Source organism: Saccopteryx bilineata, chromosome 5 (genome assembly GCF_036850765.1).
Source record: "Saccopteryx bilineata isolate mSacBil1 chromosome 5, mSacBil1_pri_phased_curated, whole genome shotgun sequence".
Lineage (NCBI taxonomy): Eukaryota > Metazoa > Chordata > Mammalia > Chiroptera > Emballonuridae > Saccopteryx > Saccopteryx bilineata.
Genome location: NC_089494.1, coordinates 8,698,569 through 8,725,501, shown reverse-complemented (window position 1 = coordinate 8,725,501; position 26,933 = coordinate 8,698,569). Strand labels below are relative to the sequence as shown.

At 45.0% G+C, this 26,933-nt stretch overlaps 1 protein-coding gene and 1 pseudogene across 4 annotated transcripts; one reads left to right on the top strand and one right to left on the bottom strand.

The window, feature by feature from the left end:
- Positions 1-1,801: 1,801 nt before the first annotated feature.
- Positions 1,802-26,688, top strand: LOC136338142 (probable G-protein coupled receptor 148). 4 transcript variants are annotated; one of them, XM_066280229.1, is made up of 3 exons: positions 1,802-2,043; positions 10,427-10,574; positions 25,342-26,688. In XM_066280229.1, the coding sequence occupies exon 3, from the start codon at positions 25,364-25,366 to the stop codon at positions 26,276-26,278; it is 915 nt and encodes a 304-aa protein (XP_066136326.1). In that variant the 5' UTR covers positions 1,802-2,043; positions 10,427-10,574; positions 25,342-25,363; the 3' UTR covers positions 26,279-26,688. The 4 variants fall into 4 exon arrangements, with proteins under 4 accessions (XP_066136326.1, XP_066136324.1, XP_066136327.1 ...); XM_066280230.1 differs by lacking the exon at positions 1,802-2,043 and adding an exon at positions 7,670-7,897; XM_066280227.1 differs by lacking the exon at positions 10,427-10,574.
- Positions 23,298-23,422, bottom strand: LOC136307184 (U8 small nucleolar RNA; annotated as a pseudogene).
- Positions 26,689-26,933: the final 245 nt, after the last annotated feature.

The window sequence follows — 26,933 nt, the reverse complement described above, 5'->3', positions numbered from 1 at the left end:
CGGCCAGGGCCTGGAAACTTTTTTATGTGGATTTTCTTTGGATCTCCAGTGTCTAAAATATTGCCTGGTCCACATACGGGAACTCAGTGACTATTTGGGGAATGACAATAAAGGAAAGACACGAGTGTTCTAGCAGCAGATTTAAAGAGTGCCAGGGAAGCACAGAGCTGAGGGCACTTTCCAGTTTCATAATCTTGACACTTTATCAGGTAATTGCTTCCTGGAGCTGTCAGAGGGAATAGATTGATGAATGGCTCTTATGTGCTCTAACAAAACAATCTCCTGACGGAGCCTAAAGACACACCAGTCTTCCTGCCAGCAATCAGCCATTGCTAGTTGCCACCCGTAAAGCCAGTAGCCCCGGCCACCATCACAGCCGCCTGGCCCATGCAGGTTCGCATTTGATTCAGACAGAGGGCAATGAAACAACGGAGCCAAGAACTGGTGGGCCATTAGCTTTAATCCTAGCTTGCATCCGGTGGGCAAGAAATACACACAGTGGGAAAACACTTCCCTTTCTATTCAGGGCTCCCAAAGCCACTGACTTATCCAAGCTTCCTAGAATCAAAGGTTTCTACCTCACCAGCCTTATTCACCTCTGTTCCCCATCTCCCTCTCTCTGCACAAACTGGCTTCTCCTTCAGCACTCTGCCATCCTGGCTGCTTCTCCTCTCCTCCACGTGGCCTTTCTCTGCTCTCCTCTAGCATGGGCTCCTCTGCCCCATATAGAAATCAAAACTTTTAATCCAATATACAAACAAGGGAATCTCTGATACAAAGTCACTTATCTGAGGCATAATGCGATTCCTCATGAGAGTGCACCCCCCCCCCCCACCATCATGCAACAGTCAAAGGTGTGGGGAAAGGCTTAGTTTTGAAACTAAGCCTTAGGCTATAAGAATCCTGCCTGCTTACAGCCTGTCCCCCAAACCCAATGCAAACCATAAGTGAGCAAACATATACATCATATTTGCAAACTTATTTGACCCACACCACCAGAATTCTTTCTCTCTTTTTCAGATGGTCTAAAGTCCACCTCGGCTCTCCTGCTGTAAGGCACAGACCCACACTCTGTATTCATAACCCCCAACCTCCCTCCCCCACTGCCCTTCCCCCATAGCTCAAGGGCGGGATTAAGACCATTGCCTCTCAGAAGTTGCAAAGCAGGAATTTCTTACTCTTTTCAGCCCACAAATACGTCTCCATCACGGGAATGCCACCTGAGTTCCTAAACCTGGGGTGCTTCTGGAATATCTATCTACAGCCTGCCTAGGGAACCCCATCTTCTCCATGTCATCTTAGCCATATTTTGTCCCTGGGGTATTTACTGTTGCTCTAGCAGTCCCCAAAGTGGAGACGCCCTCCTGTTGTCTTTGGCTAGATCCTGCCTCTGTTGCTCATGGTGGATGGCAGCGTTGGTTCTGGGGGACTGGAGAAGGAAATCAGTATCACTGGGAGCTTCTTATAACTGGAGACTCTGAGACCTCCTGCAGCGGAATCGCATTTGAATTCAATCACCAGCCAATTCACATGAGCACGAAAGTGTGAGAAGCACCTGGTGTAAAACACACAGTGTCATTGTCTTCTACAGGCAGGTGCAAAGGAGCTATTTAGACTCTTGTATCTGCCAGTTGAGGGGCTGTTCCCAGGGGGAGTGAACTCTTCCCAGGATTGCCAGGTACAGCGAGGACAGCTACAGCTGGCAGGTGTGCTTGGCAGCCCGAGGGCAGTCCTCCAACAAAGAGAGACAGGTGCTGGTTGCTGGGAGGGAAGGCATGCGACTAGGAGAAATGGCAGGAGATCAGAGGGAGTGTGGGCAGAGCCTGGATTCCACCTGCCATGCTTCTCACAGGAGCAGACTGGATCTAATTTTATGTCTCCTGATTGAATCCACTAACGCTCAGGGTAGCCTCCTCCGAGAAGAAGGGGGACACTTCAGACATGATCTCCACTAGCTGCCAGGTTGCCAGCCTTAAATCAAATGTCACCAGGCCGCAGGGACAGGGGCGACCATCTTAGCAAAGCGAATTTCTTTCTCAAAACGTAAGTAATCTGTTACTAGAAATTTTTACTAAGCTGGTGCTGTGTGAATATTCATAGGTACTTAATTGTGTTTTAGAAAATGGCAAGTGTAAGTTTTGAGGTAAATGTTCCTAGCTTTTCTTCCTTTTTTTTTTTTTGAGGGAATCTCCTCAAATGACAAAACTAGGTATCAATAATAATGTGGTTAATTTTTTTTTTAAAAAAATTGGATTTATTGAGTATAATTTACAGACTATAAAAAATTACTCTTTGAACCATTTAGCTCTCTGAGTTTTTAACAGATATGTATAGTTGTAAAATCACCACCACAACCAAGACACAGAACAATTCCATCAAAATGAGAAAGTTCTTCTTCACCCTCTCAGGCCTCTCCTTCCCTCATGCCAAACTCTTGGCAATCACTGAGCTGATTTCTGTTTGAACAGTTTTGGCTTTTCCAGAACATCGTATAAGTGGAATTACTCACGTGGTATCATTTTGTGTCTGGTTTCTTTCACTTGGCATAATGCTTTTGTGATTTACCCATATTGTGCATGCCCATGGGTATTACTGTAGTGTAACTATTCCTTTATACGGCTGAAGAGTATTCTTGTTATGCATGTACCAAGATTTGTTTATTCATTCACCAAACACTGGGATGGGTCCACATATTGGCTATCATGCTCAGTGCTGCTATGAACGTTGGCATGCAGGTTTTTGTGTGAATATATATTTTGGGTAAACACCTAGATGTGGAATGATAGGGTCATGTGGTAACTGTATAAACCTTGTAAGAAACTGCCAAACTGATATTCCAAACTGATAAAGCCATCACACTGCCACCAGCAGTGCATGACAGTTCCAGTTGGTCTATATATACAGTGTGTCTGTAAAGTCATGGTGCACTTTTGACCAGTCACAGGAAAGCAACAAAAGATGATAGAAATGTGAAATCTACACCAAATAAAAGGAAAACCCTCCCAGTTTCTGTAGGATGATGTGGCCCCATGTGCACATGCGCAGATGATGACATAACACTGTGTATACAGCGGAGCAGCACACGGCCATGCCAGTCGAGATGTGGACGGTACAGAGGAAAGTTCAGTGTGTTCTGTGGCTCGCTAAATTCGAATCCATGACCAAAGTGCAACGTGAATATCGACGTGTTTATAATGAAGTGCCACCACATAGGAATAACATTACTCGGTGGGATAAGCAGTTGAAGGAAACCGGCAGTTTGGTGGAGAAACCCCGTTCTGGTAGGCCATCAGTCAGTGATGAGTCTGTAGAGGCTATACGGGATAGCTACCTAAGGAGCCCTAAAAAATCTGTGCATGAGCCCACATCGAACTGCACTGAATAGGTATGAAACTGGGAGAGTTTTCCTTTTACTTGGTGATTTCACATTTCTATCGTCTTTTGTTGCTTTCCTGTGACCGGTCAAAAGAGCACCATGACTTTACGGACACACTGTATTTGCTAGCACCTGGTGTCACTGTCTTTCTGCCATTTCAGACATTCTAATAGATCTGTAGTGGTTGCTCATTACAGTTTAATTCTTGTTTTCCTAATGGCTTGTGGTGTTGAGCATTTTTTCCTGTGCTCATTGGCTTTCCCTCTCTCTTTTTTGGTGGAGTGTTCAAGTCTTCTGTGATTTTTCTATGAGGATTCATTGTTTTCTTATTATTGTGTTTTGAGAGTTCTTTTGTAGTCCGGTTACTTTTCTTTTTATCAGATCTATGTTTTGAAAAGATTTTCTCCCAGTCTCTGGCTTGTCTTTTCATTTTCTTAATGTCTTTAAAGACCAGAAAATTTTCTTTTCTTTTCCTAATCTGCTTCTTTAAAATAAAATGAAGATGCCATTCATACATCACAAGTGCACCCTTTTAAGGTATACGATTCAACTGGTCTTAGTACACGCCCACATTGTGAAACTACCACCACTGTTGAATTCCAAGAATATGTATTTATCAACCCAAAGAGAAACCCCAGACCCATTAGCACTCACTTCCCATTCTCTTCCCCTAGGTCCTGGCATCCACTATAGCTTTGCCTACCTGGACATTTCATGTAAATGGAATCATATAATATATGGCCTTTTGTCTCTGGCTTGTTTCCTTAGCATGATGGTTCCAAGGCTCATACATGTTGTAGGCAGGTATCGTTTCTGTCTATGGCTGAGTACTATTCCATTGCATGGGTAGACCCCACTTTGTTTATCTCTTCATCAGTTGATAGACACTTGGCTTGTTTTTACTTTTTGGCTATTATGTATAATGCTGCTGTAATTTTTGTGTGCAAGTTTTTGTGTAGGCATATATTCTAATTTCTCTTGGGCATATATCTTAGAATCAAAGTGCTAGGTCAGATAGTAACTCTTTAAAAAAAAGATTTCTCTTTAATTAAAAAACTAATTTAGTCTATATTTTAAATAGGAAAAGAGCGTCAGTGGAAATTCAGAAAAGGAAAAATACAATAAGCAAAGCCATGGTCAGTTGGCTTAGCAGGAGAGCATCGACCCGGCATGTAGATGTCCCAGGTTCAATTACCAGTCCGGGCATACAGGAGAAACACCCATCTGGTTCTCCACCCCTCCCCCTCTCGCTTCTCTCTCTCTCTCTCTCTCTTTTCCTCCCCTCCTGCAGCCATGGCTCAATTGGAGTGAGTTGGCCCTGGGCACTGAGGATGGCTCCATGGCCTCTGTTTCAGGTGCTTAAAAGTGGGTCTGGGTGCAATGGAGCAATGACCCCAGATAAGCAGAGCATCGCCCCCTAGTGGACTTGCTGGGTGGATCCTGGTGGGGCACATGGGGGAATCTGTCTCTGCCTCCCCTCCTCTCACTAAAATAAAAAAAAATTTTTTTTAAATACAATAAGCAAATAAATATATAAAAATAACATACTGCAAGCACTCTCTATGGCTTTTTTTTTTTTTTTTTTTTTCATTTTTCTGAAGCTGGAAACAGGGAGAGACAGTCAGACAGACTCCCGCATGCGCCTGACCGGGATTCACCCGGCACGCCCACCAGGGGCGAGGCTCTGCCCACCAGGGGGCGATGCTCTGCCCATCCTGGGCGTCGCCATGTTGCGACCAGAGCCACTCTAGCGCCTGGGGCAGAGGCCACAGAGCCATCCCCAGCGCCCGGGCCATCTTTGCTCCAATGGAGCCTTGGCTGCGGGAGGGGAAGAGAGAGACAGAGAGGAAGGCGCGGCGGAGGGGTGGAGAAGCAAATGTGCGCTTCTCCTGTGTGCCCTGGCCGGGAATCGAACCCGGGTCCTCCGCACGCTAGGCCGACGCTCAACCGCTGAGCCAACCGGCCAGGGCACTCTCTATGGCTTTTTAAAATGCAAATCAAACAACAATGGGAACTATTTATCACATAGACAGAGACTTTGTGTTGAACCTTTACAGGTGTTGAGGGTTCTGGGCTGGGATGAGGGAGGGAGTTTTTGGGCACTCTCATTCTTTGTTGGTCGGAATACAATTAAAACAATCTTTTTAGAGGGCCTTTGGCAAAATAAATGAAAAACCAGTTTTTGAGGTTTTTTTTATTTATTAATATTAGAGAAAGAGAAACATCGATTTGCTGTTTCCCCATTTATGCATTCACTGGTTGATTCTTGTATGTGCCCTGACTGGGGATCGAACCCATAACCTTGGCATATCAAGACGACACTAACCAACTAAGCTACCTGATGCAGGCTTGAATCAAAAACCTTTCAATTAGAACATAATCTGACACAGAAATTTTACATTAGAACTGTATCCTAAGGAAATAAGTATGTTCTCTGATATTTAGGAGACTTGACACAGAATTGTTTATATAATATGAAAAATCCCAGAGACAATGTAAATGCCTCACATAGGGGGTTGGATAAGTACCGTAATTTAATGTCTGTCCATATAATGAACTACTCTGAAGCCATTGATAATTTCGTAAGTGTATTTATCTTGAAAAGGAAGGATGGTTATGATGTATTTTTAAATAGGAAAATATAAACAATATATAAATTTGTAAATAAAAGTAGCTACATGAGTCACCGAGGATGCATTTAGTGACAAATAATAAGAACCTCAACTTATACTGACTTCAGCAAGCAAATTTTTTGGTTCATATAGCTAGAAACTCCAAAAGTAAGACAGATTTTGGTGTTAATTTAATTTAGCAGTTCAGAAAGTTCTTTAGCAACTGAACTTCTTCTCATACTCTTTTTTTCTTTTGCCTTCTGAACCATCTGCTTTCACCTGAAAGGGGTTTGTCTTGTTGTGGCAAGATGGCCGCCAACAGCTCCCAGAGAAGCTATTGGTGTCCAAACCTAGAGAAGAAGGTCTCTCCCCAGCTTTTAGCGGGAATCCTTGGCTTCCCTCTGATTGGACCGTCTTGATCATGTGCCTTTCCTGGCAGAGAAAGGAATACTTTATATCCGTGGTCCCCAACCCCCCGGGCTGTGGACCGGTAACGGTCCATGGGCCATTTGGTATCAGTCCGCAGAGAAAGAATAAGTAACTTACATTATTTCCGTTTTATTTATATTTAAGTCTGAATGATGTTTTATTTTGAAAAAATGACCAGGTTCCCTCTGTTACATCCATCTAAGACTCACTCTTGATGCTTGTCTCATAAATTCGACAATTATATTTAAAAATACCACAGTTTTTATGCGGTCGCATAATTTTATTTTGTGCATTTATCCATTCCACCCTAAAAGCCGGTCCGTGAAAATATTTTCTGACATTAAACCGGTCCGTGGCCTCAAAAAGGTTGGGGACCACTGCTTTATATTGCTTGAGTTAGGTCTGGGTTAGGTACTGATCCCTAGAGTAAACATTGTGTCAAGGTTGTAAGATGATTGAAATTTTATTTAGCCAAATCAGGACATACTCAGAGCTGGGGATAAGATTACTCTCATTAATGTTCCCCAGTGGTGTGGGGTGGGATGGATGTTGAGAGCTCATCCTGAGATCTACCTCCCCGCATAAAAAAAGGCTGGAAGAATGTTCACCAAAGTGCCAACAATGGTTATGTTCAGGTGGTGGAATTACAGGGAGTTTTTCATTTTCTTTTTTCTGCTTATCTGCATTTTACATTTTTGACAACAAATATGTATTACTTGAATAACTTAAGAAAAGAAACGAAGGTTATAAATAAGAGGAAATGTTGGCGTATAACACTTATACTTAGTAGCGTGAGGGATAAAGCAGACATGTTGGCCAACAGGAACTATGGGTTTTCAGAATGAAACCCACTGTGCCTCTGCAGAAGCTTCTAACTTCCTTTCTCGGTTATGAAACTGTGGTCATTTCTATAGGAGTAGTCTGAGATCTCTGAAGGCTAGTCTCACTTAAAACCACTGGTTGAGTTTTTCCCCTTATTGCGGGGGCGGGGGGGGGGAGACTTTTTTGCTTTCTCTAGAGACACTTTTTCTTGTCACCTAAATGCCACAAAGTGGGTTGCCAACCCAGAAGGGTGCAGGGAGCAGGCATCTCTTTGTAGAAGGACCCCTGTGTGCAGAAAGCAGGCGCTGGCACTGAGGTTCCCCACTTCCTTCTTGGAGAGAAGGCGTTGGGTGTTCAGGAAGTGGACATTGCACGGCCCCTGGCTCTCTCTGAGGTCTGGCAGCTCTATGCTGTGAAGCACACAGAGTGACACCGGCTGCCGGCACCACCGAAGGGGCCCCGGGTCTGAAGGCTCAGGGTCCTGGGAGAATGTGGAATGGGGCACACCCCTTGACTCACTTCTGTTAGATGCTGGATGTTGGGAGCTCTCCCTAGGATTCACGAAGAAACTCCTGCAGGGTCTTCCACAACCTTTTTTCCCAGGAAACAGAACTCATACTTCTCCATTGACAGGAAAGACCTCCATGGGGAAAGCAAGGTAAGAATTTTCCATGTCAGTCTAGACATCTCATTGCTCACTTTTATTTCTGCATGAAATTGATTCTCAGCACTGCAATTTCAGAAAATTTGATTTTATCTGATCATGCCCTCTGGCACTATTCCGTAGTGGTGGTGAGCAATAAGCTGGCATCGCTGTTTCATAATGAAAGCTATATTTACCATAAAAGACCGAAATGCTCCAGTCTGAGCGGTCAGGGCAGCCTGTCTCAGTAAGAAAATACACAACGTGGGAGAGGAAATGAGGCCGGCAGGTGGACGTTGGATGGTCTTAAGGAGCCAGCCCGTGTGTCTACTGGGAATATTACCCACACTCCGCCTGAATGTAGACCTCACTCAAGTGTGGACTCGCTTTCTTTGTTCGCTGTCATGTCCACAGTATCCAGAGCAGTAGGAGGTACTCAACACACATTTTATAAATGAATGACTGGGAGGCCAGCTAGCAAGGTGGATGCATTCGTATTTTCTAGAGACACCGTCCCCTGAGAAACTTTCCTTGACTGTTCTAGGAATATTAGACTCCCTCCTCTGAGTTTCCATAGTACTTAACAATTAACTCATAGTATTGAAACTATACTGCTCGCAAAACTTAGGGGATATTTTATGTCTTCATACTCATTTGGTCATATCCCCTAAGTTTCGTGAGCAGTGTATTTGCCTATCTTCCCTAAAAGACGGTGAGCTCCACAAACGTAGGGATTCTGCCTTATTTCTCCACTTAATTAACTAGAGACATTTCACAGTACTCTGGCACATAGTAGATACTCATTGTGTAAAATAATAATACTATGGCAACCGCATCAATGTCTCTCAGCTAACGGGATCTACTTGTTCAGTGGATCAGGATATTACATTTCGTCTTCAATGTTGGTGATGTACTGTTAACTTCTTACTCTTTGCTTTTCACTGCTTCCAAGGGAACAAGCATCCTTCTATTTTCATCTGTTATTTTAATATCTCCCCGTTGAACCTGCAACTGTGAATAGTTTCCATGGATTACATTTCCAGGATCAAATTAGTTATTATACAAGGAGGCACCTTACTTAGTCTCATCAGTCAACCATCTCCAAGTCTTGGTTGGGGATGTATTATTTCTGGGAGGGCCACCTAGACACAGCACATCCGTCTGAGGTTATGTGGTTTCTTACAGCCTTGGTCATGAAAACGGAAGTCTCCAGCCTGGTCCCCACTTGCTCTGGCTTGTCTCTTTTACCACCCATGCTCCGCTGTCCAGGGACGGCACTTCCTTCAGCAGGTGCCCTGGCCTTCTGAGCAGGCTGTATGTATGTACAATATATTTCCTTGGGGGTCCAGGTTTTGCCTGGTACCCTTCTGCCAAATCTGAAAGAGAAAATGGCCTTGCCAGGCCCCCAGTCCTGGGTCATCCAGAAATAATATTCAATGTTGTAAGACCGGGAATTCAGGCAGCCAAGATACAGACTCAGTGGCAAACACACATTTTAGAGCAGGGCATGCTAGGACTCGGAAAGAAGGTAGATACTCAAGTTATATAAAACTGGCAATAACCAGGGAATAGTGATGCAAGCCTCTTTCTTTGGCAGGGTGTGCTACAGCCAAGAATTCTATATTCTCTTTCATTTTGTGTGGGTTGACCCAATGGATGTGGACGATTTGAATGCCCAAGGAGGTGGTGACAAGGAAGTTCTACTGGAAGGTTCTTTGAGTGCTGGAGCAAGGCTCAGTAGACCAGAGTGACACCGCCATGCATTTGTTGGGGACTCGTCACTGGGATTCCTAGGTCTCAGCCTTACTGAAGGCCTACCCGCACCTCCCAGGAGCCGTGGTGCTGCACTTGTGCCGCCATCCGGCTTCACCCAGTGGTGTCGGACACCGAGAATCCCTGTGCTGACTGCTCATTTGATCTTTGATGGCGTAGTCCAGGGATCGGGAACCTATGGCTCGTAGACAAATCTTTAATAATAATAAAAAAATAATGTTAAAAATATAAAACATTCTCATGTATTACAATCCATTCATCTCCTACCGCTCATGTTCATGGTTGCGGGTGGCTGGAGCCAATCACAGCTGTCCTCCGGGACAACACCAAATGTTTATTGGATAATACGTAAGGTACACGGGTCGTTGTATGGCTCTCATGGACTTACATTTTAAAATATGTGGCGTTCATGGCTCTCTCAGCCAAAAAGGTTCCCGACCCCTGGCCTAGTCTGTCTGCATCCTGATGGCGTTGAGAACATTTTAGTCTTTTGAATCAAATCCCAACATTGGCCAGTGTCTTAATCTAGCTAGTTGTCCCCTTCAAATACATGTTTCCTTTAAGTTAAATAAATAAATTTTTTTGGTCTGTTTTCCTTCTTCAGGCATTATCTATAATTTTCCTTTATCAGATTGGCTTCAATTTCCTAACCACAGCACCAGTTTCCTTTTTCTTTCTTGCACAGCTGTGGTTTTCTGGAGGGCTTCTTTACCCTCCTCGGTGCTTCTCAAACAACTGTACTGAACTATGTGGTGTCCTTGCTTTTCCCAGGAAGCCTCTGCTAGCCCCATGTCGGCCCTGTCTGGGACCCAGCGCAGCGCCGCCCGCTCTGGTTTTCCGTGCAAGAGAAAGAATAAAACTTTCCCCAGAGCCTCTTCTTGGAAAGAAAAGGAAGGAATTCACCTTTCTCTAAGAAAAGGTTTGTGGTCTTAATACATTTTCTTCAATTCAAAATATGTGAGCTTGCCTGACCTGTGGTGGTGCAGTGGATAAAGCGTCAACCTGGAAACACTGAGGTTGCCGGTTCGAAACCCTGGGCTTGCCTGGTCAAGGCGCATATGGGAGTTGATGCTTCCTGCTCCTCCGCCCTTCTCTCTCTCTCTCTCTCCTCTCTATAATGAATAAATAAATAAAAAATATGTGAGGTCGAGCTCTGTTGTTGCCGTCCCTCTCACGAAGGGTACCCGCGTGGGTTCCTTGCCCGCTTCCGAATCAAGAAGGCACATTTCCTGAGGACAGAGGCTGTGTCTCCCCCATCTCTGCAGGCCTAGCACTTAGCACAGTGCCCGACACGCATGGGTAGTCACACCATCTATGTTTATTGAGTGAATGAATGAATGAGTATAAATGAAGGAATTGGGATGGATATTAGCATGAATTTTAAAATTCTGATAAAAAAATTTTTGGAACATTCAATAGTGTTTTAATGGTAATGTAGCTGGGGTTTTCAAAGTTAATTTTCTTTGTCAACATTAGTTAGGATGTAAAGTCTTTTTGAAAAATATGAAATACAAGTTACAAATAATGTTTGCCAAAATAGCATTTAGTGACAATAATATATTTTCTATTTGTGAATAAGTCCATTAAATAAAAAAGGTAAATATAATGGCCATATTTACTGATAATCACAAGAAAAAATATTGAAACATGTTTTCTTTATAAATGTGATTTAAAATTCTATGCCCATTCTAAAAAACAAAAATAAATAATACTGAAATTTACCAAGAACTTTAATAGTAGACTTTTCTATGAAAAGATGCAAATCTACCCAAATAAGAATAGAGAATTTGGTGTGATAGGTGGGCTTATGTTGCTGCCAAAGGAACTTTATAAATAAATATATAGGTCCTGACAATTGAGAGAAATCAATTTTGTAGTTAAGTAAAAGTTCAAGTTAATAATTATGTGTTAAGTAAAAATCCTCAGAGCAGGCAAAAGATTAAGGCATTCCATGAATTGTCACTTTCAATGATAAGATTTACTTAAAATCATATAGTTTTCCAGTCCAGAATGTTTGCTTCGCAGGACATGTATAAGGTGAACGGTGCAAAGATGCCAAATAAAGACGGGCATTTAACCAAGCGATATAGATTGTACATAGGTTTTGAATTGAAAGGAGTTCTTTTTCTTTTCTTTTTTTTTTTTTTTTTTGCAGAGACAGAGAGAGGGACAGATAGGGACAGACAAACAGAAAGGGAGAGAGAAGAGAAACATCAATTCTTCATTGCGCTCATTAGTTGTTCACTGATTGATTTCTCATATGTGCCTTGACCGGGGGGCTACAGCAGAGCGAGTGACCCCTTGCTCGAGCCAGCAACCTTGCACTCAATCTGGTGAGCTTTGCTCAAACCAGATGAGCCTGTGCTCAAGCTGGTGACCTCGGGGTTTTGAATCTGGGTCTTCCGCATCCCAGTCCAACGCTCTATACACTGCGCCACCGCCCAGTCAGGTAGGAGTTCTTTTTCTTTAGTGAAACAAATCACAGCATATAAAAAAGTGAATAAGAATAGCTAAAATTGAATTGCACCTTAATTGGGAGAAATAGAATGAAATCTCACAGAAGTTAATAATAAGCCTCAATGCTGAATCAGAAAGAAAAACTCCAAAGCACTTCTTGGAATCTGCTGATTTCTCCTTTGCCAAGATTGTGCTGATGATTAAGCACTTGGTTTACAGCAAGAGCTGGACATGGTCTGCTGAGACACAAAAGGGTGTGACTCATTTCGGATGAGGCGGTGTGAAGCCAGTTGCCAGGGCCACCATCACAGCCACCTGGCCCATGCAGGTTTGCACTGGATTCAGACAGTCGGTGAAGAAATAACAGAGCCAAAAACTGGTGGGCCATCATCTTTAATCCTAGCTTGCACCCGGCAGGCAAGTAAAAACACACACTGGGCTTCATGCATTCAGTGCTCACAAAGCTACTGACTTATCCGAGTTTCCTAGAATCAAAGGTTTCTAGCTCACCAGACTTATTCACCTCTGTTCTCCATCTCCTTCCTTCGCTCTGCACAAACTCTGCAAAATCTGGCTTTTCCTTCAGCACTCCACCATCTTGGCAGCTTCTCCTGGACTCCTCCACGTGGCCTTTCTCTGCTCTCCTCTCTAATGCTAATTTCAGGAACCAAGAGAACAAGCTTCCGTTCTGCCCCCATTTTATAATGTAGAAATCAAAACCTTTAATCCAAAATACAAAATAGGGAAGTCTCTAACACAAAGTCACTTATCTGAGGCATGATAGGATTGCACCACCCCACATTAAAAAGGGTGGGAAAGGCTTAGTCCTAAAACCAAGCCCCAGGCTACAAGGATTCTGCCTGCCCACAGCCCACCCCCAACACACGTTAATATCACCTGGGTGATGGGCTTCCATGTGGGCAGTGACATCTTTAACAAAGTGAGCATAATATATTTTATCTGCCCAACAGGCGGCTGTCTGAATTGTCCAATGGAAGTAAACCATTGACTATGGGGTAGAGAACTGCTCACTAACAAAACACAGAACTCATCATTGGGCTGCAAGGTAGTCTTTGGTAAGCTTTAATAGCGTTAAAGTCGTACACAAGGAAAATACCGTTTCACTAGCTTAATGATGCAGTCATGCGTCATTAAAATAGCGTCAGCATATTTCAGAAGTACATGCTACAAGATGAACTCTTGTTGGAGAAAAACCAACAGACTAAAGACAAAAAAAAACAAAAACAAAAAAACAACCTCTCAGATTCTGGGGAATAGGACTGGCAATGAATCATTTTCTCAGAAGCAGAATGATGGCTGTTTGTTCTTTGTGGTTTATAGACATCATATTGACCCCTGGCATCTAGAGAGAGAGAAAGGGAGAAAGGCCTTGTGTTTACTGCCTGCTAGGTAATTGTGAGAGGTTTCAGGAATGTGTAAGCTCCATGAAGTCAGAGACTTGCTGTGTGTTGGTTATGTGATAAGGTGCCAAAGAACTGTAAAAGTTAGTATTGGCAACGCCATTTTAAAGAGGAAAAGTCAGGTTTCTAACCCCCTCTTTCCTGTGGAGAATGGAGGAAGAAGAATATGGGAGCTTCCTGGCTTACAAGGACAACTGGGTCATCTAGTCATAGTTTAACTATGTTCTCTGGAAGGATAAAGGTTATCTAAAAACTTCCTCTTCCCTTTCTTTAAGATCCTTAGAAGACAATATTTACATATCCTACACTGATTCTGGCTCTTCCTCCCCTCCTGGAGCCCTGAGAGTGACGTATACCTCTAGACAAAGGGATCACGAGCCCACTCCCCCTTGCTTGAAAAACCTGCATTCTGTAACATTTTATATGCTTTCTAATAATCATCCCTCTTGAAATCCTTATATGTATAAAAACTTGCAAACTAAACAAGCGGGGACTATCTTATTAGGTTTCCAAGGTGTTGGTCAAAATAAGTTTGTAAATATGATATATATGTTTGCTCGCTTATAGTTTGTATTGGGTGTGGGGGACAGGCTGTAATGTAAGCAGGCCAGGTTGTTATAGCCTAAGACTTAGTTTTAAGACTAAGCCTTTCCCACACCCTTGACTGATTGCATGATGTGGGTGCTGCACTCTCATGAGGAATCCTCAGATAAGTGACTTTGTATCAGACTTCCTTGTTTGTATATTGGATTAAAGGTTTTGGTTTCTACACTATAAAGTGGAGCAGACGGGGAGCTTGCTCTCTCTCAGTTCCTGCTAACACCATTGCAGGGGCCTCCCTGATCCCTTGCCCTTCTTGGGAAAAGCAGGTTTTCTGCTTTTCCCTGGTCTTCTTTTGTGTCTTGCTTGTCTTGGTGAGACACCAGTAAACAGAATGGCCCACCATCCTCCAACTCCGCCATTTCTTTTTTTTTTTTTTTTTTTAATCTTTTTTTTTTCTTTTTTTTTTTTTTCTTTATTCATTTTTAAAGAGGAGAGAGAGAGGGAGAGAGAGAGAGAGAGAAAGCGGGAGGAGCTGGAAGCATCAACTCCCATATGTGCCTTGACCAGGCAAGCCCAGGGTTTTGAACCGGCGACCTCAGCATTTCCAGGTCGATGCGTTATCCACTGCGCCACCACAGGTCAGGCAGACTCCGCCATTTCTTTACCATCTGCCCGAATCCAATGGGAACCTGCATGTGAATGGCCACGATGGCGGCTCCTGGCCTTACACAAGGGTATTTTCATTTGGCGTCTCTCCTTATCTTAAGCTAACCATTTTGCTGTGGCAACAGGGATGGGGGGTAGACACTAGAAGATTTAGGAATGTCTTTGATATGTAAAAAAACATTTATTGCTACTGTGTTGATATGTAAAATGATATTTGTCACTATTGTGTTATCTTGTAGTTAATACGTAGGTATGTTTTTTGCTTTTAATAAATCCTATAGATGAATGTTGTAAGTTTGTTAGTAATTAACCGTTGTGTCATGCTCCCTCTCCTTTCCCCCCCAACCTGTATGTGATCAAGTCTATATAACTAGCCTCAGAGCTATATTTGAAGCTGCATGATTTGGGTTAGCTATACCCTGTGTAAGTCATATATAGCCAGCTTATTAATAAATCTCCTTGTTGGGAAGCTAAAATATATTATGCTCACTTTGTTAAAGATGGCACTGCCCATGGGGAAGCCCATCGCCCAGGTGATGGTATTGGTTGCCCTTTTTCTTGGGATGGGCATGATTATATTAATGTGTGTTGGGGACAGGCTGTGGGCAGGCAGGATCCTTGTATCCTGGGGCTTGGTTTTAGGACTAAGTCTTTCTTACCCTTTTTTTTTTTTTTTTTTTTTTTTTGTATTTTTCTGAAGCTGGAAACAGGGAGAGACAGTCAGACAGACTCCTGCAGGCGCCTGACCGGGATCCACCCGGCGCGCCCACCAAGGGCGAAGCTCTGCCCACCAGGGGGCGACGCTCCGCCCCTCTGGGGCGCTGCTCTGCCACAACCAGAGCCACTCTAGCGCCTGGAGCAGAGGCCAAGGAGCCATCCCCAGTGCACGGGCCATCTCTGCTCCAATGGAGCCTCGGCTGCGGGAGGGGAAGAGAGAGACAGAGAGGAAGGAGAGGGGGAGGGGTGGAGAAGCAGATGGGCGCCTCTCCTGTGTGCCCTGGCCGGGAATCGAACCTGGGTCCCCCGCACGCCAGGCTGATGCTCTTCCGCTGAGCCAACCGGCCAGGGCCTTACCCTTTTTTGTTTTTAAAAAAATTTTATTTATTGATTTTTAGAGAGAGGGGAGAGAGAGAGAAAGAGAGAAGGGGAAGGAGCAGGAAGCATCAACTCCCATATGTGCCTTGACCAGGCAAGCCCAAGGTTTCAAACCGGCAACCTTAGTGTTCCAGGTCGACGCTTTATCCCACTGCGCCACCACAGGTCAAGCCCCACCCTTTTTGATGTAGGGTGGTACACTCTCATGAGGAATCCCATTATGCCTCAGATAAGTGACTTTGTATCAGAGACTTTCTTGTTTATATATTGGATTAAAGGTTTTGGTTTCTACACTATAAAGTGGGGCAGACTGGGAGCTTGCTCTCTCTCTGCTCCTGGGATTAGCATTAGAGGGGAGAGCAGAGAAAGGCCACGTGGAGGAGGCCAGGAGAAGCAGCCAAGATGGTGGAGTGCTGAGGGAGAGGCCAATCTGTGCAGTTTATGCAGGGAGAAGGAAGGAGATGGGGAACAGAGGTGACTAAGTCTGGTGAGCTAGAAACCTTTGATTCTAGGAAACGCGGATAAGTCAGTAGCTTTGTGAGCACTGAATGAGTGGGTTTTGGAGCCCAGTGTGTGTTTTTACTTGCTTGCTGGGTGCAAGCTAGGATTAAAGGTAATGGCCCACCAGTTTTTGGCTCCGTTGTTTCTTTACCATCTGTCCAAATCCAATGCGAACCTGCATGGGCCAGGCAGTTGTGATGGTGGCCGTGGATACTGGCCATACACTCCTCCTAAAATTTCTTCTGTATCCTGCCTCGGTGTCTCTATGTAACCCGTGGAATTACGGTAATATACTTTATAACAGTTACTGTGTACCCCCAGCACTTAGATCCATGCTGGGGGACACACAAGTAGCTGGAATTTACTAAATGTCCATCTTTGCCACTTTCATTTCTTGGTTAGTCCCATGTCAATTCAGAGAGCTCCATCCAGGTAAAACTGAATGACTGTCTTGTTTTAATCAAGGTACCATAATTTCATATAAATTTATTATTTAAGTTTCTAAGATTCATGAATAATGTCATGTTACATATGACACCATTATAATTAGTCTGGCACAGCCTTTTTCTGAAATTCTGGGAGGACTCCTATGCCTCACATCTGTCTGCAGACAGGACAGTGAAATGTGTCATGAACTTGTGTCTTCTTTGTTTACAGATATCATTGTTACTGCATTAAGTTGGATCATACACTACACACCATTATCTAACTGATAAAATGAGAAGAGCTTCGTCATTATTCTTTTTTTATTAATTTTAAGATTTTATTTATTGATTTTAGAGAGGAGAGAGAAAAGGGGGAGGGGAGGAACAGGAAGCATCAACTCATAGTAGCTGCTTCCTATTGAACCTTGACCGGGCAAGCCCAGGGTTTCAAACCGGCAACCTCAGTGTCCCAGGTTGATGCTCTACCCACTGTGCCATCACAGGTCAGGCACTTCATCCCTATTCTTCTGAGCTACCTTCTTTCCAATGCTTTCTTCTTAAATATATATTCCTGTTCTAGGTTTGTGAATTTGTTTTACCTTGTCCATGCCCGTGGGCAGCCTGGTGTTTGACAGGCTTTCAGTAAAGATGTGTGTATGTTGCTTTTTAGGGAGTGTTTTTAAGAATTAAGTAGTTTAGAAAAGCACTATTTTATTAAAGCAAAACAGTGGGTCTTTAATGAATCTTGTGAGTATTTATAAGAATGACTGTAGATCAAAGTTTTGTTCAGAAAAAGATGGAAGACAAAGCTGGAGAATTTCCCTTTTTTATTTTTTTTATTTTTATTAATTTTAACGGAGTGAAATACATAAATTAGAAAAAACTAAGAACTATATGAACCCGTACATAGATGGGACATAAAAATGAGACTCAGAGACATGGACAAGAATGTGAGAATTTCCCTTCTTATTAAAAAGGCAGGTTGACGCTCAGAGTTACTAACTGCCTGGCAAAGCACTCATTAAACGTGTGTGTAATTTTTCTGTCTTCACACGTCAACAGGATATACCTACAGGGGCTTTGTAATTTCACCCCGCTCTGTGCGTCATCTCTGAGAGCTGTTTCCAGATGGTTCACACTCATGGCTAATACTTAGTAAGTGCTTATTCTCGAGGTCAAGTGCCTGGTGCTCAGTAAACACCAGTTCCCTCCCTTCCTTCCTTCCCCTTTGAAGAGAATAACAAGGGAATCTCTTAAGCTTCACGGAAGTACAACCACATTAGAGCAAAGAGAAAGACACGTTTAAAGAGAAGGGAGCATATTTATTGTGGGAGAGAATGTCTTATCATTCAGAGAGGGTTTTAAGAGCCATTCTAGAAATGTCTGCTTCTGCTCATTGGCCTCTGCAAGCAGCCACTGAGCACTGGAAGTCATTTCTGAAGTTTGTTCTCAGCCATGAATACTTCCCGACAGGGCAAGTCAGACACTGGCCCTAATGGCAGCAGTCATTGCCTGAGTATTAGCACCCAGGGAGGAAAGGTCTCCCCTCTTCAGAGACCAGGGAGCTTTCCTTCTGCAGAAATTCCTAGGAATAGGTCCTGGGTGGGAAAGGGGGGAGTTGAGCTAAACCCATTTCTAGGTAGTCATTCTCCACTACCTAGAAATGAGGGGGTCACTAGCCACTGCTTTTCCCTGCTGTGTCTGTCTGCTGGGGCTGCCGTAACAAAACAGCACAGACTGGGTGGTTTACACCAGAAGGATTGGAGTCTGGAAGTCCAAGGTCAAGGTGCTGGCAGGGTGGGCTTCCTCTGAGGCCTCTCTCCTTGGCTTGCTTGTAGGTAATCTTCCTCGGGCTACTTCTCTATGGTCTTGTGTCTGTGCACACGTCTCTTGGGTCTCTCTCGCTCTCTCTGTATGTCCTATAAGGGCACCAGCCAGACTGGACTAAGGTCCCCTTCTGATGGTCTCATTGTACTTTAACCACCTCTTTAAAGGCCTTATCTCCAAACCTAGTCACATTCGAAGGTTCCGGGGGATAGGGCCTCAATACTGTATATGAATTTAGTGGAAACACAACCCAGACCATAACACCCACTCAGTCTTCTCTTTCCCTCTCCCTCTCTACAGGAATTGAACCCACACACTTCCATATGGTAGTTAGGAAAAAAACTCAACAGACAACAAAACAAAATGTCAGCTCAGAAATCTGAAGAGCTGGGTTTGCAGCCAGACTTCACTGTTACCCAGCAACCCCTGAGAGGAAGCGTGGGGAGCCCTTCACAGTCTTTACATAGTGACCTTCACTGACATGGGCGCCTGGCCCAGGGGTGTAGAGAGCGGGCCTTGGGCTCAGACTGCCTGGTCCAAATTCCAGCATCCCTGTCATGAGCTAATTGACTCTGACCGAGTTACTTCCTTCTTTGTGTCCCTCGGTTTTCTCTTCTGAAAAGTGGGAATGACAGTGCCTACGTTATAGGCTCGGTGTGTGGGCTAAAAAAAGTCAGCACCTCCTCCACCCGGAGCCATCTCAGTGAGCAGTGAACACGTGCCATCTACTATTATACGTCGTGTGTGTCATATTTCATCTCTTTGCATGCTCTCTCCTGGGTCCTCCACTTTCGTTAGTATGCATCTTGCACTCCTTTGGTTTCCTTCTGAAGTGGGGTGCCTGTTCAGGAATGGCTGCTGTGTGAACAGTCAGAAGTGAGAGGAGTGGGAAACCCCACAGCTCAGCACCCCAGTCTCATGGTGAGGCCAAGGCAGCCGCCCTCCCCTGCACAAGCAGGATCTGCCTCTGTCCCCAAATGGCCTGGCCAAGAGGGCACAGGGTGGAGAAAGATTGGGCTTCTACACGTTCATCAGCAAAGCACTGTCCTGCGGCCAAGCCGTTGCCACCACCTTTGGATACAGATGTGGGGATAAACCCAGACCAAGCACAGAGAAAGAGCAAAGGCTACTTATTCAGAGCTCGCTATAACAGGGAGGCAGCTGCCACTGCTTAGGTCTCGGTGAAACTCCCAGGCACGCAGAGGAGCCAGAAGGCTTTCTGGTGGGAAAGGGAAGGGCCCAGATTTTGCTGTCTGATGGCTGTGGTCCCAGGGAAGCTCTGGGTGGCTGCCTAGAAGTGGGTGTCCTATTGACTGGGTAGGAGTACGTATTTGGCTTTTTCTGGTTGGTCCTTAGTTGGAAGCAGGGACAAAAATTAGGGACAAGACCCAGATGCTCTACTGATCTTGTATGTCCCCAGGCCAGGCCTTCCCACACATCTGCTTCCTTGTCGGGGTTTTTGCAGGGAGGAGTTAGTGGCTGATCTGTCAGGGCGGCTGTGGAGATGATGTAATTCTTTGCTGAAGTCTCTTGGCACCAGGATTTGATTTCAAAGCTGAAGCTGAAGTAACATTCTGGGCTAGAAGGAAACAGGTATTCCCCCAGTTTAGAGTTTCAGAAGAAGAAAAAAGCTCTAAGAACTGTCTTTAAGTGGAGAGACTATGAATAGATGAGGGCTGGGTAGCCATGAGCTCCCGATGTGCAAACATACCTCTGAGAAGTTGGGATTGAAGATGGGAGGTCAGGAGACCCTCTCTGGCTGCTTCTCCTGAATACAGTACTGATCTTCCTGAGGGCTTGGAACTAGATGAAAGGCGGAGACACTGGCCCACGCTGAGGTTGCAGATCTGCAGGCTCCTGGAGATTGCGTGTGTACAGAAAGTATTCTGAGCAACCGCTCTGGTAGCCACGTCTTCACTGCGCTCGTTCCTCCTGGTCCAGCTGCCTGCCCCGCAGACCTCCTGGCAAGTACCACTCAGCAAGCAAGAGCGGGCATTTCATGCTGGCTCTTCACCTGGGACACGTGCTGCTCCTCAGTTTAATCAAACAGAGCCTATACAGTGAATTTTAAGCCTTGGAGTGATATCAGAGCCTGGTCTCCATCTGTCCTTAGTCCCTTAAACAAGCCATCACTCCACCCAAACCGATCTGTTCACTGTCCCCTGAACATACTGGGGGTGGTCACACCTCGGCTCCTGTGGAGTTCTGTGGCTTGAGCCTGGATTTCCCCTCTCCCCTCCTCTCCTCTCCCTTTCTCCTGCTTTGCTCTAGTTTTCATCCGAGAGTCACGTCTTACCTCCTCCAAGGGTCTTTCTCTCTCACTACCCCGGGGACGTCTCCGTTTCTAAACCCCCACTCCCATCGCACACCCAGCTTTCTTAGGCATTTGGTGAATGAGTAAAACCGGATGTGATGTTTTTGGTTATTATTATGTAAGTACATTGTATGCTGCATCTTCCACTGGACAGGAAGCTTCTGTGTGACAATAACTGTGTGTTTTTTGTGTGTGTGTGTGACAGAGACAGAGAGAGACGAGAAGCATCAATTTTTCATTATGGCACCTTAGTTGTTTGATTGCTTTCTCATATGTGCCTTGACGGGGGTGGGGGGATGGGGGCTACAGCAGACCGAGTGACCCCTTGCTCAAGCCTGCAACCTTGGGTCCAAGATGGTGAGCCTTGCTCAAATCAGATGAGTCCATGCTCAACCTGGTGACCTTGGGGTTTCGAACCTGGCCCTCCGTATCCCAGTCCGACGCCCTATCCACTGTGCCACCACCTGGTCAAGCTGACAATGACTGTGTTTTACCACCTTGGACCTTCCTGTTGAGGATGACCTGTTTGTATGTTTCAGTGCTTGATGAAGATTGGTCGAGTAAAATGATGAACAAGGTGTCATGTTGATTAGTGTGTTGAACATACCGGAGAACTAAATTGTTGCTTGAAAGCAATTTCAGGTCCGGAGGAAGGGCAGTGGGTGGTGCCGCCTGTGTTACAGCTGCAGCTGCAGTGATTCCGGGGAAAAGAACAGCTTTTAGAATTTTATTCTAAAGGAAGCATAATGCTGTTAGCTCATGTTCAGTGTAGGGTTTCAAGTCTTAGTACACAGATAGGCCAAGCCCAGCTCATTGCTATCTGGGAGGTGCTGTCAAATAAACTAGACAGATGTGTGTGTGTGTGTGTGTGTGTGTTGGAGGGGCAGGTGGGTCCCCCCCTCCAGGTGCAGGAAAGTCATGCCAAGCAGGAATCCAGCTGGAATGCTACAGCCGATCACTGAAATTCTAGGCAGAATGGTGGGTGGGGAGCAAGAATAATGGGGAATACAGCCTAAGAGCTGGGCCAGACTGGAGGACAGGCGCGGGTGTCACTGGGAGACCCAAGTAATACAGCAGGGAGGCCTCCACCACTGGGGAGCCTGCCGGCGGCGACCACCCTGAGTCTGGGGCTCAGAGGCTGAGTCCCGGGTCCTGACAGGGGGCCTGGCAGGGTAAGGCAGGCCCCATCCTAGGGACCCTGGGTCTCTATTCATGGCTCCAACATGGGGCTAAGATAAAGATGTTCTGCGGCAGACCATTGAGGGTGGGGCCAATCTTGTTCTCAGAATAAGGTGAAAACTGGTACTCCAGGCCCAAGTTAAGAGTTGGGCTCTGAGGAGGTGCGTGAGGATGTGAGGGCGACTCCGTAGATACAGAGAGAAAGGACGTGGAGCGTGGTGACGTCGCCTGACTGTGATGTAAGGGCCAGAGAAGTGTGGCGATTTCAGTATCCTGTCACCTTTCTTGTTAGTAGCAGAGCTAGGCTCAGAGCCCGGTTCATGTGATGCCCCCAGTCCAGGGGTAGAGTGCTTATTCCAACTTCCCAGGGTTTCTGTAGTCTCCACCGGGGGCCCTGCTTTTCCATGGTGGGGTCCCAAGGACAGTTCCAGGGCTGTGCTCCAGGGGTGCGGGAGGAGGCACTCAGTGTGGACAGGCGTGCCGTTTTCTGTTTATGATTGAGGGAGTTTGTGTAAGAGTTTGAGTGAAAAACCCTCAGCTAAAAGAAGCTTGATGATGAACTTGGCAATGACGGTGACAGTTCCCATTTCTACGCCTCTCTGGAGAGCTGGGGGCAGATACAACAGAAGCCTGGAGTTCAACTGCACGACAATGGCCAAAAAGAAAAAGAAAAAACTTCATCAGAACAGGGAAAATTCTCCACAAAAGTTGACAACACAGTATGCAATATATATATATATACCTTCAGCAAGGGATTTTGTAAAGAGCTATGACATTTTAGATCCTCAGAAAGTTGCCATAGTTGTGTCTCCATTGTGATATGACCTTTAGGAAGTCAATAAAATGGATTGTACCTCTTCAGGGTCTATTTTATAAACTTGGAACTCTAGGAGCCAGAATAAAGGGATAGAAACCCATTTAAGCTGGCTCAAATAATAGATGTGTGTTAGGTTTTCAGAACCCAAGGAAAGAAAATGCAGAGCGTCTCGGGAGATGGAGAGCAGGAGCCGAGGTTGTTCTTTCTGTCCTGAAAGGGCTTTTGTGGCCTCTTAGGAGCATCGTGGTGTCCTTTGTCTCTGCTGCTTTCTTACCTCTCTCTGTCTTTTTCTTCTGCTCATCTACACTCCAAAATGACGGTCAGGTCACTTATACAACATCACATTCAGACTACATTCTCTATGTAAAAATCCTTGGGTTGAATTTTTTTTTTTTTTATTAAATTTTTTGTTCAAGCCCTGATCACGCAGAAACGTTAATCACGAGTCATGCGATCTCCAATCATCATATTCTAATCTGTCCTCCGAAAGGAGGGACAGGTAAGGATTATCCTACCTGACGATGTTGGGTTGAATTTTTAAGGGACAGACATTTTTTTTTTTTTTTTTAATTTTTTTTATTATTATTCATTTTTAGAGAGGAGAGGGAGAGACAGAGAGGAGAGACAGAGAGAGAGAAAGGGGGAGGAGCTGGAAGCATCAACTCCCATATGTGCCTTGACCAGGCAAGCCCAGGGTTTCGAACCGGAGACCTCAGCATTTCCAGGTCGACGCTTTATCCACTGTGCCACCACAGGTCAGGCAAGGGACAGACATTAACTCAACATTCTACAGAGTGATTTTCCATTGATCAGATTACCCCCCCCCCAGGTCCAATCAACTTTGATGGGGGCGGAACTGAAGTGGTAGGCCATGAGGACACACACAGCAAGGCTATGGTGGGCTCCCAAGCTTGGATGGCTTGCAAGGGGGGAGGCAATAGTTGGTTTCTCTACAAGAGACTTCCATGGAAACAACAAAGATAGCGTGTTAAGAGTTTCTCAGGCTGCCCCCCCCCCCCCCATTTACTGATGTGCATGTTTGAGAAAACTTCAGGGGCTTTTACACACATCTTACCATTTTAGTGGTCATAGTCCAACAGCAGCAATACTGAGATAGCAGCACCTTCTTAGACATCAGTCTCCTAGCTTCTGAACAATGGAAACAATACTCCTATAAATATGGTCAAGTTGGCCATGCAAATGACTTTGGCCAAAGAAGACCCCAGAGAATGCATTCATCTGGCCTTGCATTTGACATAAACTTCCTTGGAGTGGTTGAGAAAGGAGGCTCTGAAGCTGTTCTCGCAAATTCAAATTCTGGCCCCACTAGGCAATATCACATAGGCTGGATGGAGCAGGTTACTTAGCCTCTCCAAGTTCCTGTTTCTGTGTTTTTGAAAAGTTTGCAATAAAACCATGTGGTAGAAAAGAAAACATCCTCCAGCATTAGTGAGGAATATGCTCTGAGCACAGTTCTGATCCCTAGAAAGTACGGAGTAAATATCACCCATGGTTATTGTTACTCTCCCTTTCATGTCTTACGGACCCAAACGAATTCAAGTCTCCACATCAGTTACTGCTCCGCCTTCCTCACAGCTCTTGCCCTAACTTCTTCGCCAGACTTTTGCAAACGTTAAGTGTTGACAAAGGCTTGGTGGTTCATCAGTTGACTTTTACAGTGTTATGCTTTGGGTTCCAAATTTTAAAAGCCAACCCTGAGTACAGGGCATAATCTTTTTTTTTTTTTTTTAACTTTTTTGAATTTAGAAGCAGGGAGGCAGTAAGATAGACCCCTGCGTGTGCCCGACTGGGATCCACCCAGTATGCCCACCAGGGGGCGATGCTCTGCCCATCTGGTGTGTTGCTTCACTGTGGCCGGAGCCATTCTAGCGCCTGAGGCAGAGGCCACAGAGCCATCCTCAGCACCCGAGCCAACTTTGTTCCAATGGAGCCTTGGCTGCGGGAGGGGAAGAGAGAGACAGAGAGGAAGGATGGAGAAGCAGATGGGTGCTTCTCCTGTGTGCCCTGGCTGGGAATCGAACCTGGGACTTCCACATGCCTGGCTGATGCTCTACCGTTGAGCCAACCGGCCAGGGCCTGGGCTTCAAATGTTAAAAGTTGTCACAATTAAAGATGGAAGAGTATGCTTAAGTAGTAGAACCATGACCTGATTTTGTGAAGTTTGTTGAGTATGGAGAGTACATCCTTCAGATCCTCCTTTTACATGGTTTGAGTGTATGTTTCTCTCCTGAAATGAAGAGAAGACGCTATATGATTGCTCCGGTTTCCTTCGTCCATGTCTATACTATCTAAAATTGTTATCCTTAGTCTAAACTGAGAAATATGCAGTCTATTCCTTGAAACTGTGCATAAGGTTAGAGAGCCAGAAAGCCACACGAGAAGCTTGAAGCCAGATTCACTCTTGTTCTTCTCTCCTGCAGGAGCCAAGTTGCCCTGAAGATCATGAACTTGTCTTCTGAGCACTGCAACATCTCAGATTGGCTGAGGCTCGAAGCAACAGTGAAGGCCTCCGTGTACATGGTCTCTTTCGCCTTTGCCACATTCATCACAGTCATCATCATCGCAATAGTGTGGCAGAATTCAAAACTGAGGAAGGAGGTCCGATACATCCTCCTCTGCCACCACCTGCTGTGCATCTCCTCCTACTCCGGCCTGGGGGTGGTTTTCCAAGGGATGCGGGCCCTGATGGCCAACAGCCCCGTGCTCCTGTGCTGGCTGGTGTTTGGGGCCCAGCTAATCTTTGGAGAAGGGATCCTTTTCACTCTGGCCTTGATGGCTGTCAACACTTACTTGGCCATCTGCTGGCCATTGAAATCTCTGTCCTTCATGAATTCAGTGAAGTATAGGATTCTGGCTGGGACTTGGATTATAATTGTACTCAAGAATGTTTGCTTATTCATCATAGAGGGCACCAACTCTACCCCAGTTTCTGTTTTAAAATCTGCACCTCTGTGCCCTGTGACTTTGAATGGTACTCCGGCCAGAGCCATTGGCATGATTTTCCTTCTCCTTCTTCTAGCTGTCATTCTTATAAGTTACTCTCTAATATATCAAGAAGGCAAACGTGCTGGCCATTTTAATAGGTCAAATATCAAAGCGAGGAAAACAGTCCTTATTCATTTACTGCAGATGGGTTTACATGTAATCCCAACCTTGATATTCATAGGTTTGGGAAAGAGGTGTGGAGTGTTTTTCTTTACTTTAAATCTGGTGCTTTTTGGAGTCTTTGCCTTTGCCCAATGTTTTAACCCTCTGATTTATGGGCTCTGGAGCAGAGACCTGCAAAGCGGATTATATTATTGGATGTGCTGTCAACTGTGGTGTGGTCACACAATGAATAGCAGAGGGCCAGTCTAAAAAAAACCAAAACTCAGCCATTTTGAGTCAATAACTCTAGTCCTAATGGACCATTGGTGAAGGTTAACGACTTGCCTTTTACTCAATCTAAAATTGGTCACGTTGCCTGACCAGGCGGTGGCGCAGTGAATAGAGCGTCGGACTGGGATGCAGAGGACCCAGGTTCGAGATGCCGAGGTTGCCAGCTTGAGCACGGCCTCATCTGGGTTGAGCATAAAGCTCACCAGCTTGGACCCAAGGTCGCTGGCTCGAGCAAAGGGTTACTCGGTCTGCTGGAAGGCCCACAGTCAAGGCACATATGAGAAAGCAATCAATGAACAACTAAGGTGCCACAACAAAAAACTGGTGATTGATGCTTCTTATCTCTCTCCGTTCCTGTCTGTCTGTTCCTATCTGTCCATCTCTCTGACTCTCTCTCTTTAAATAAATAAATAAATAAATAAATAAATAAATAAATAAATAAAAAAAATTGGTCACGTTGATTTGATTTTGAACATAATATAAGTAAGTCAAAGGTATCCATCTGGCTTACAGACTTCACTGCTGCATACACTGATTTGTCTTCAGCTAAACCATTTCTTTTACCTTTAATTCTAAACTCAGACCCACATTTTGGCAGTGTACCTTACTGTGTTTCAGTAGTTAGGCAGCTTTT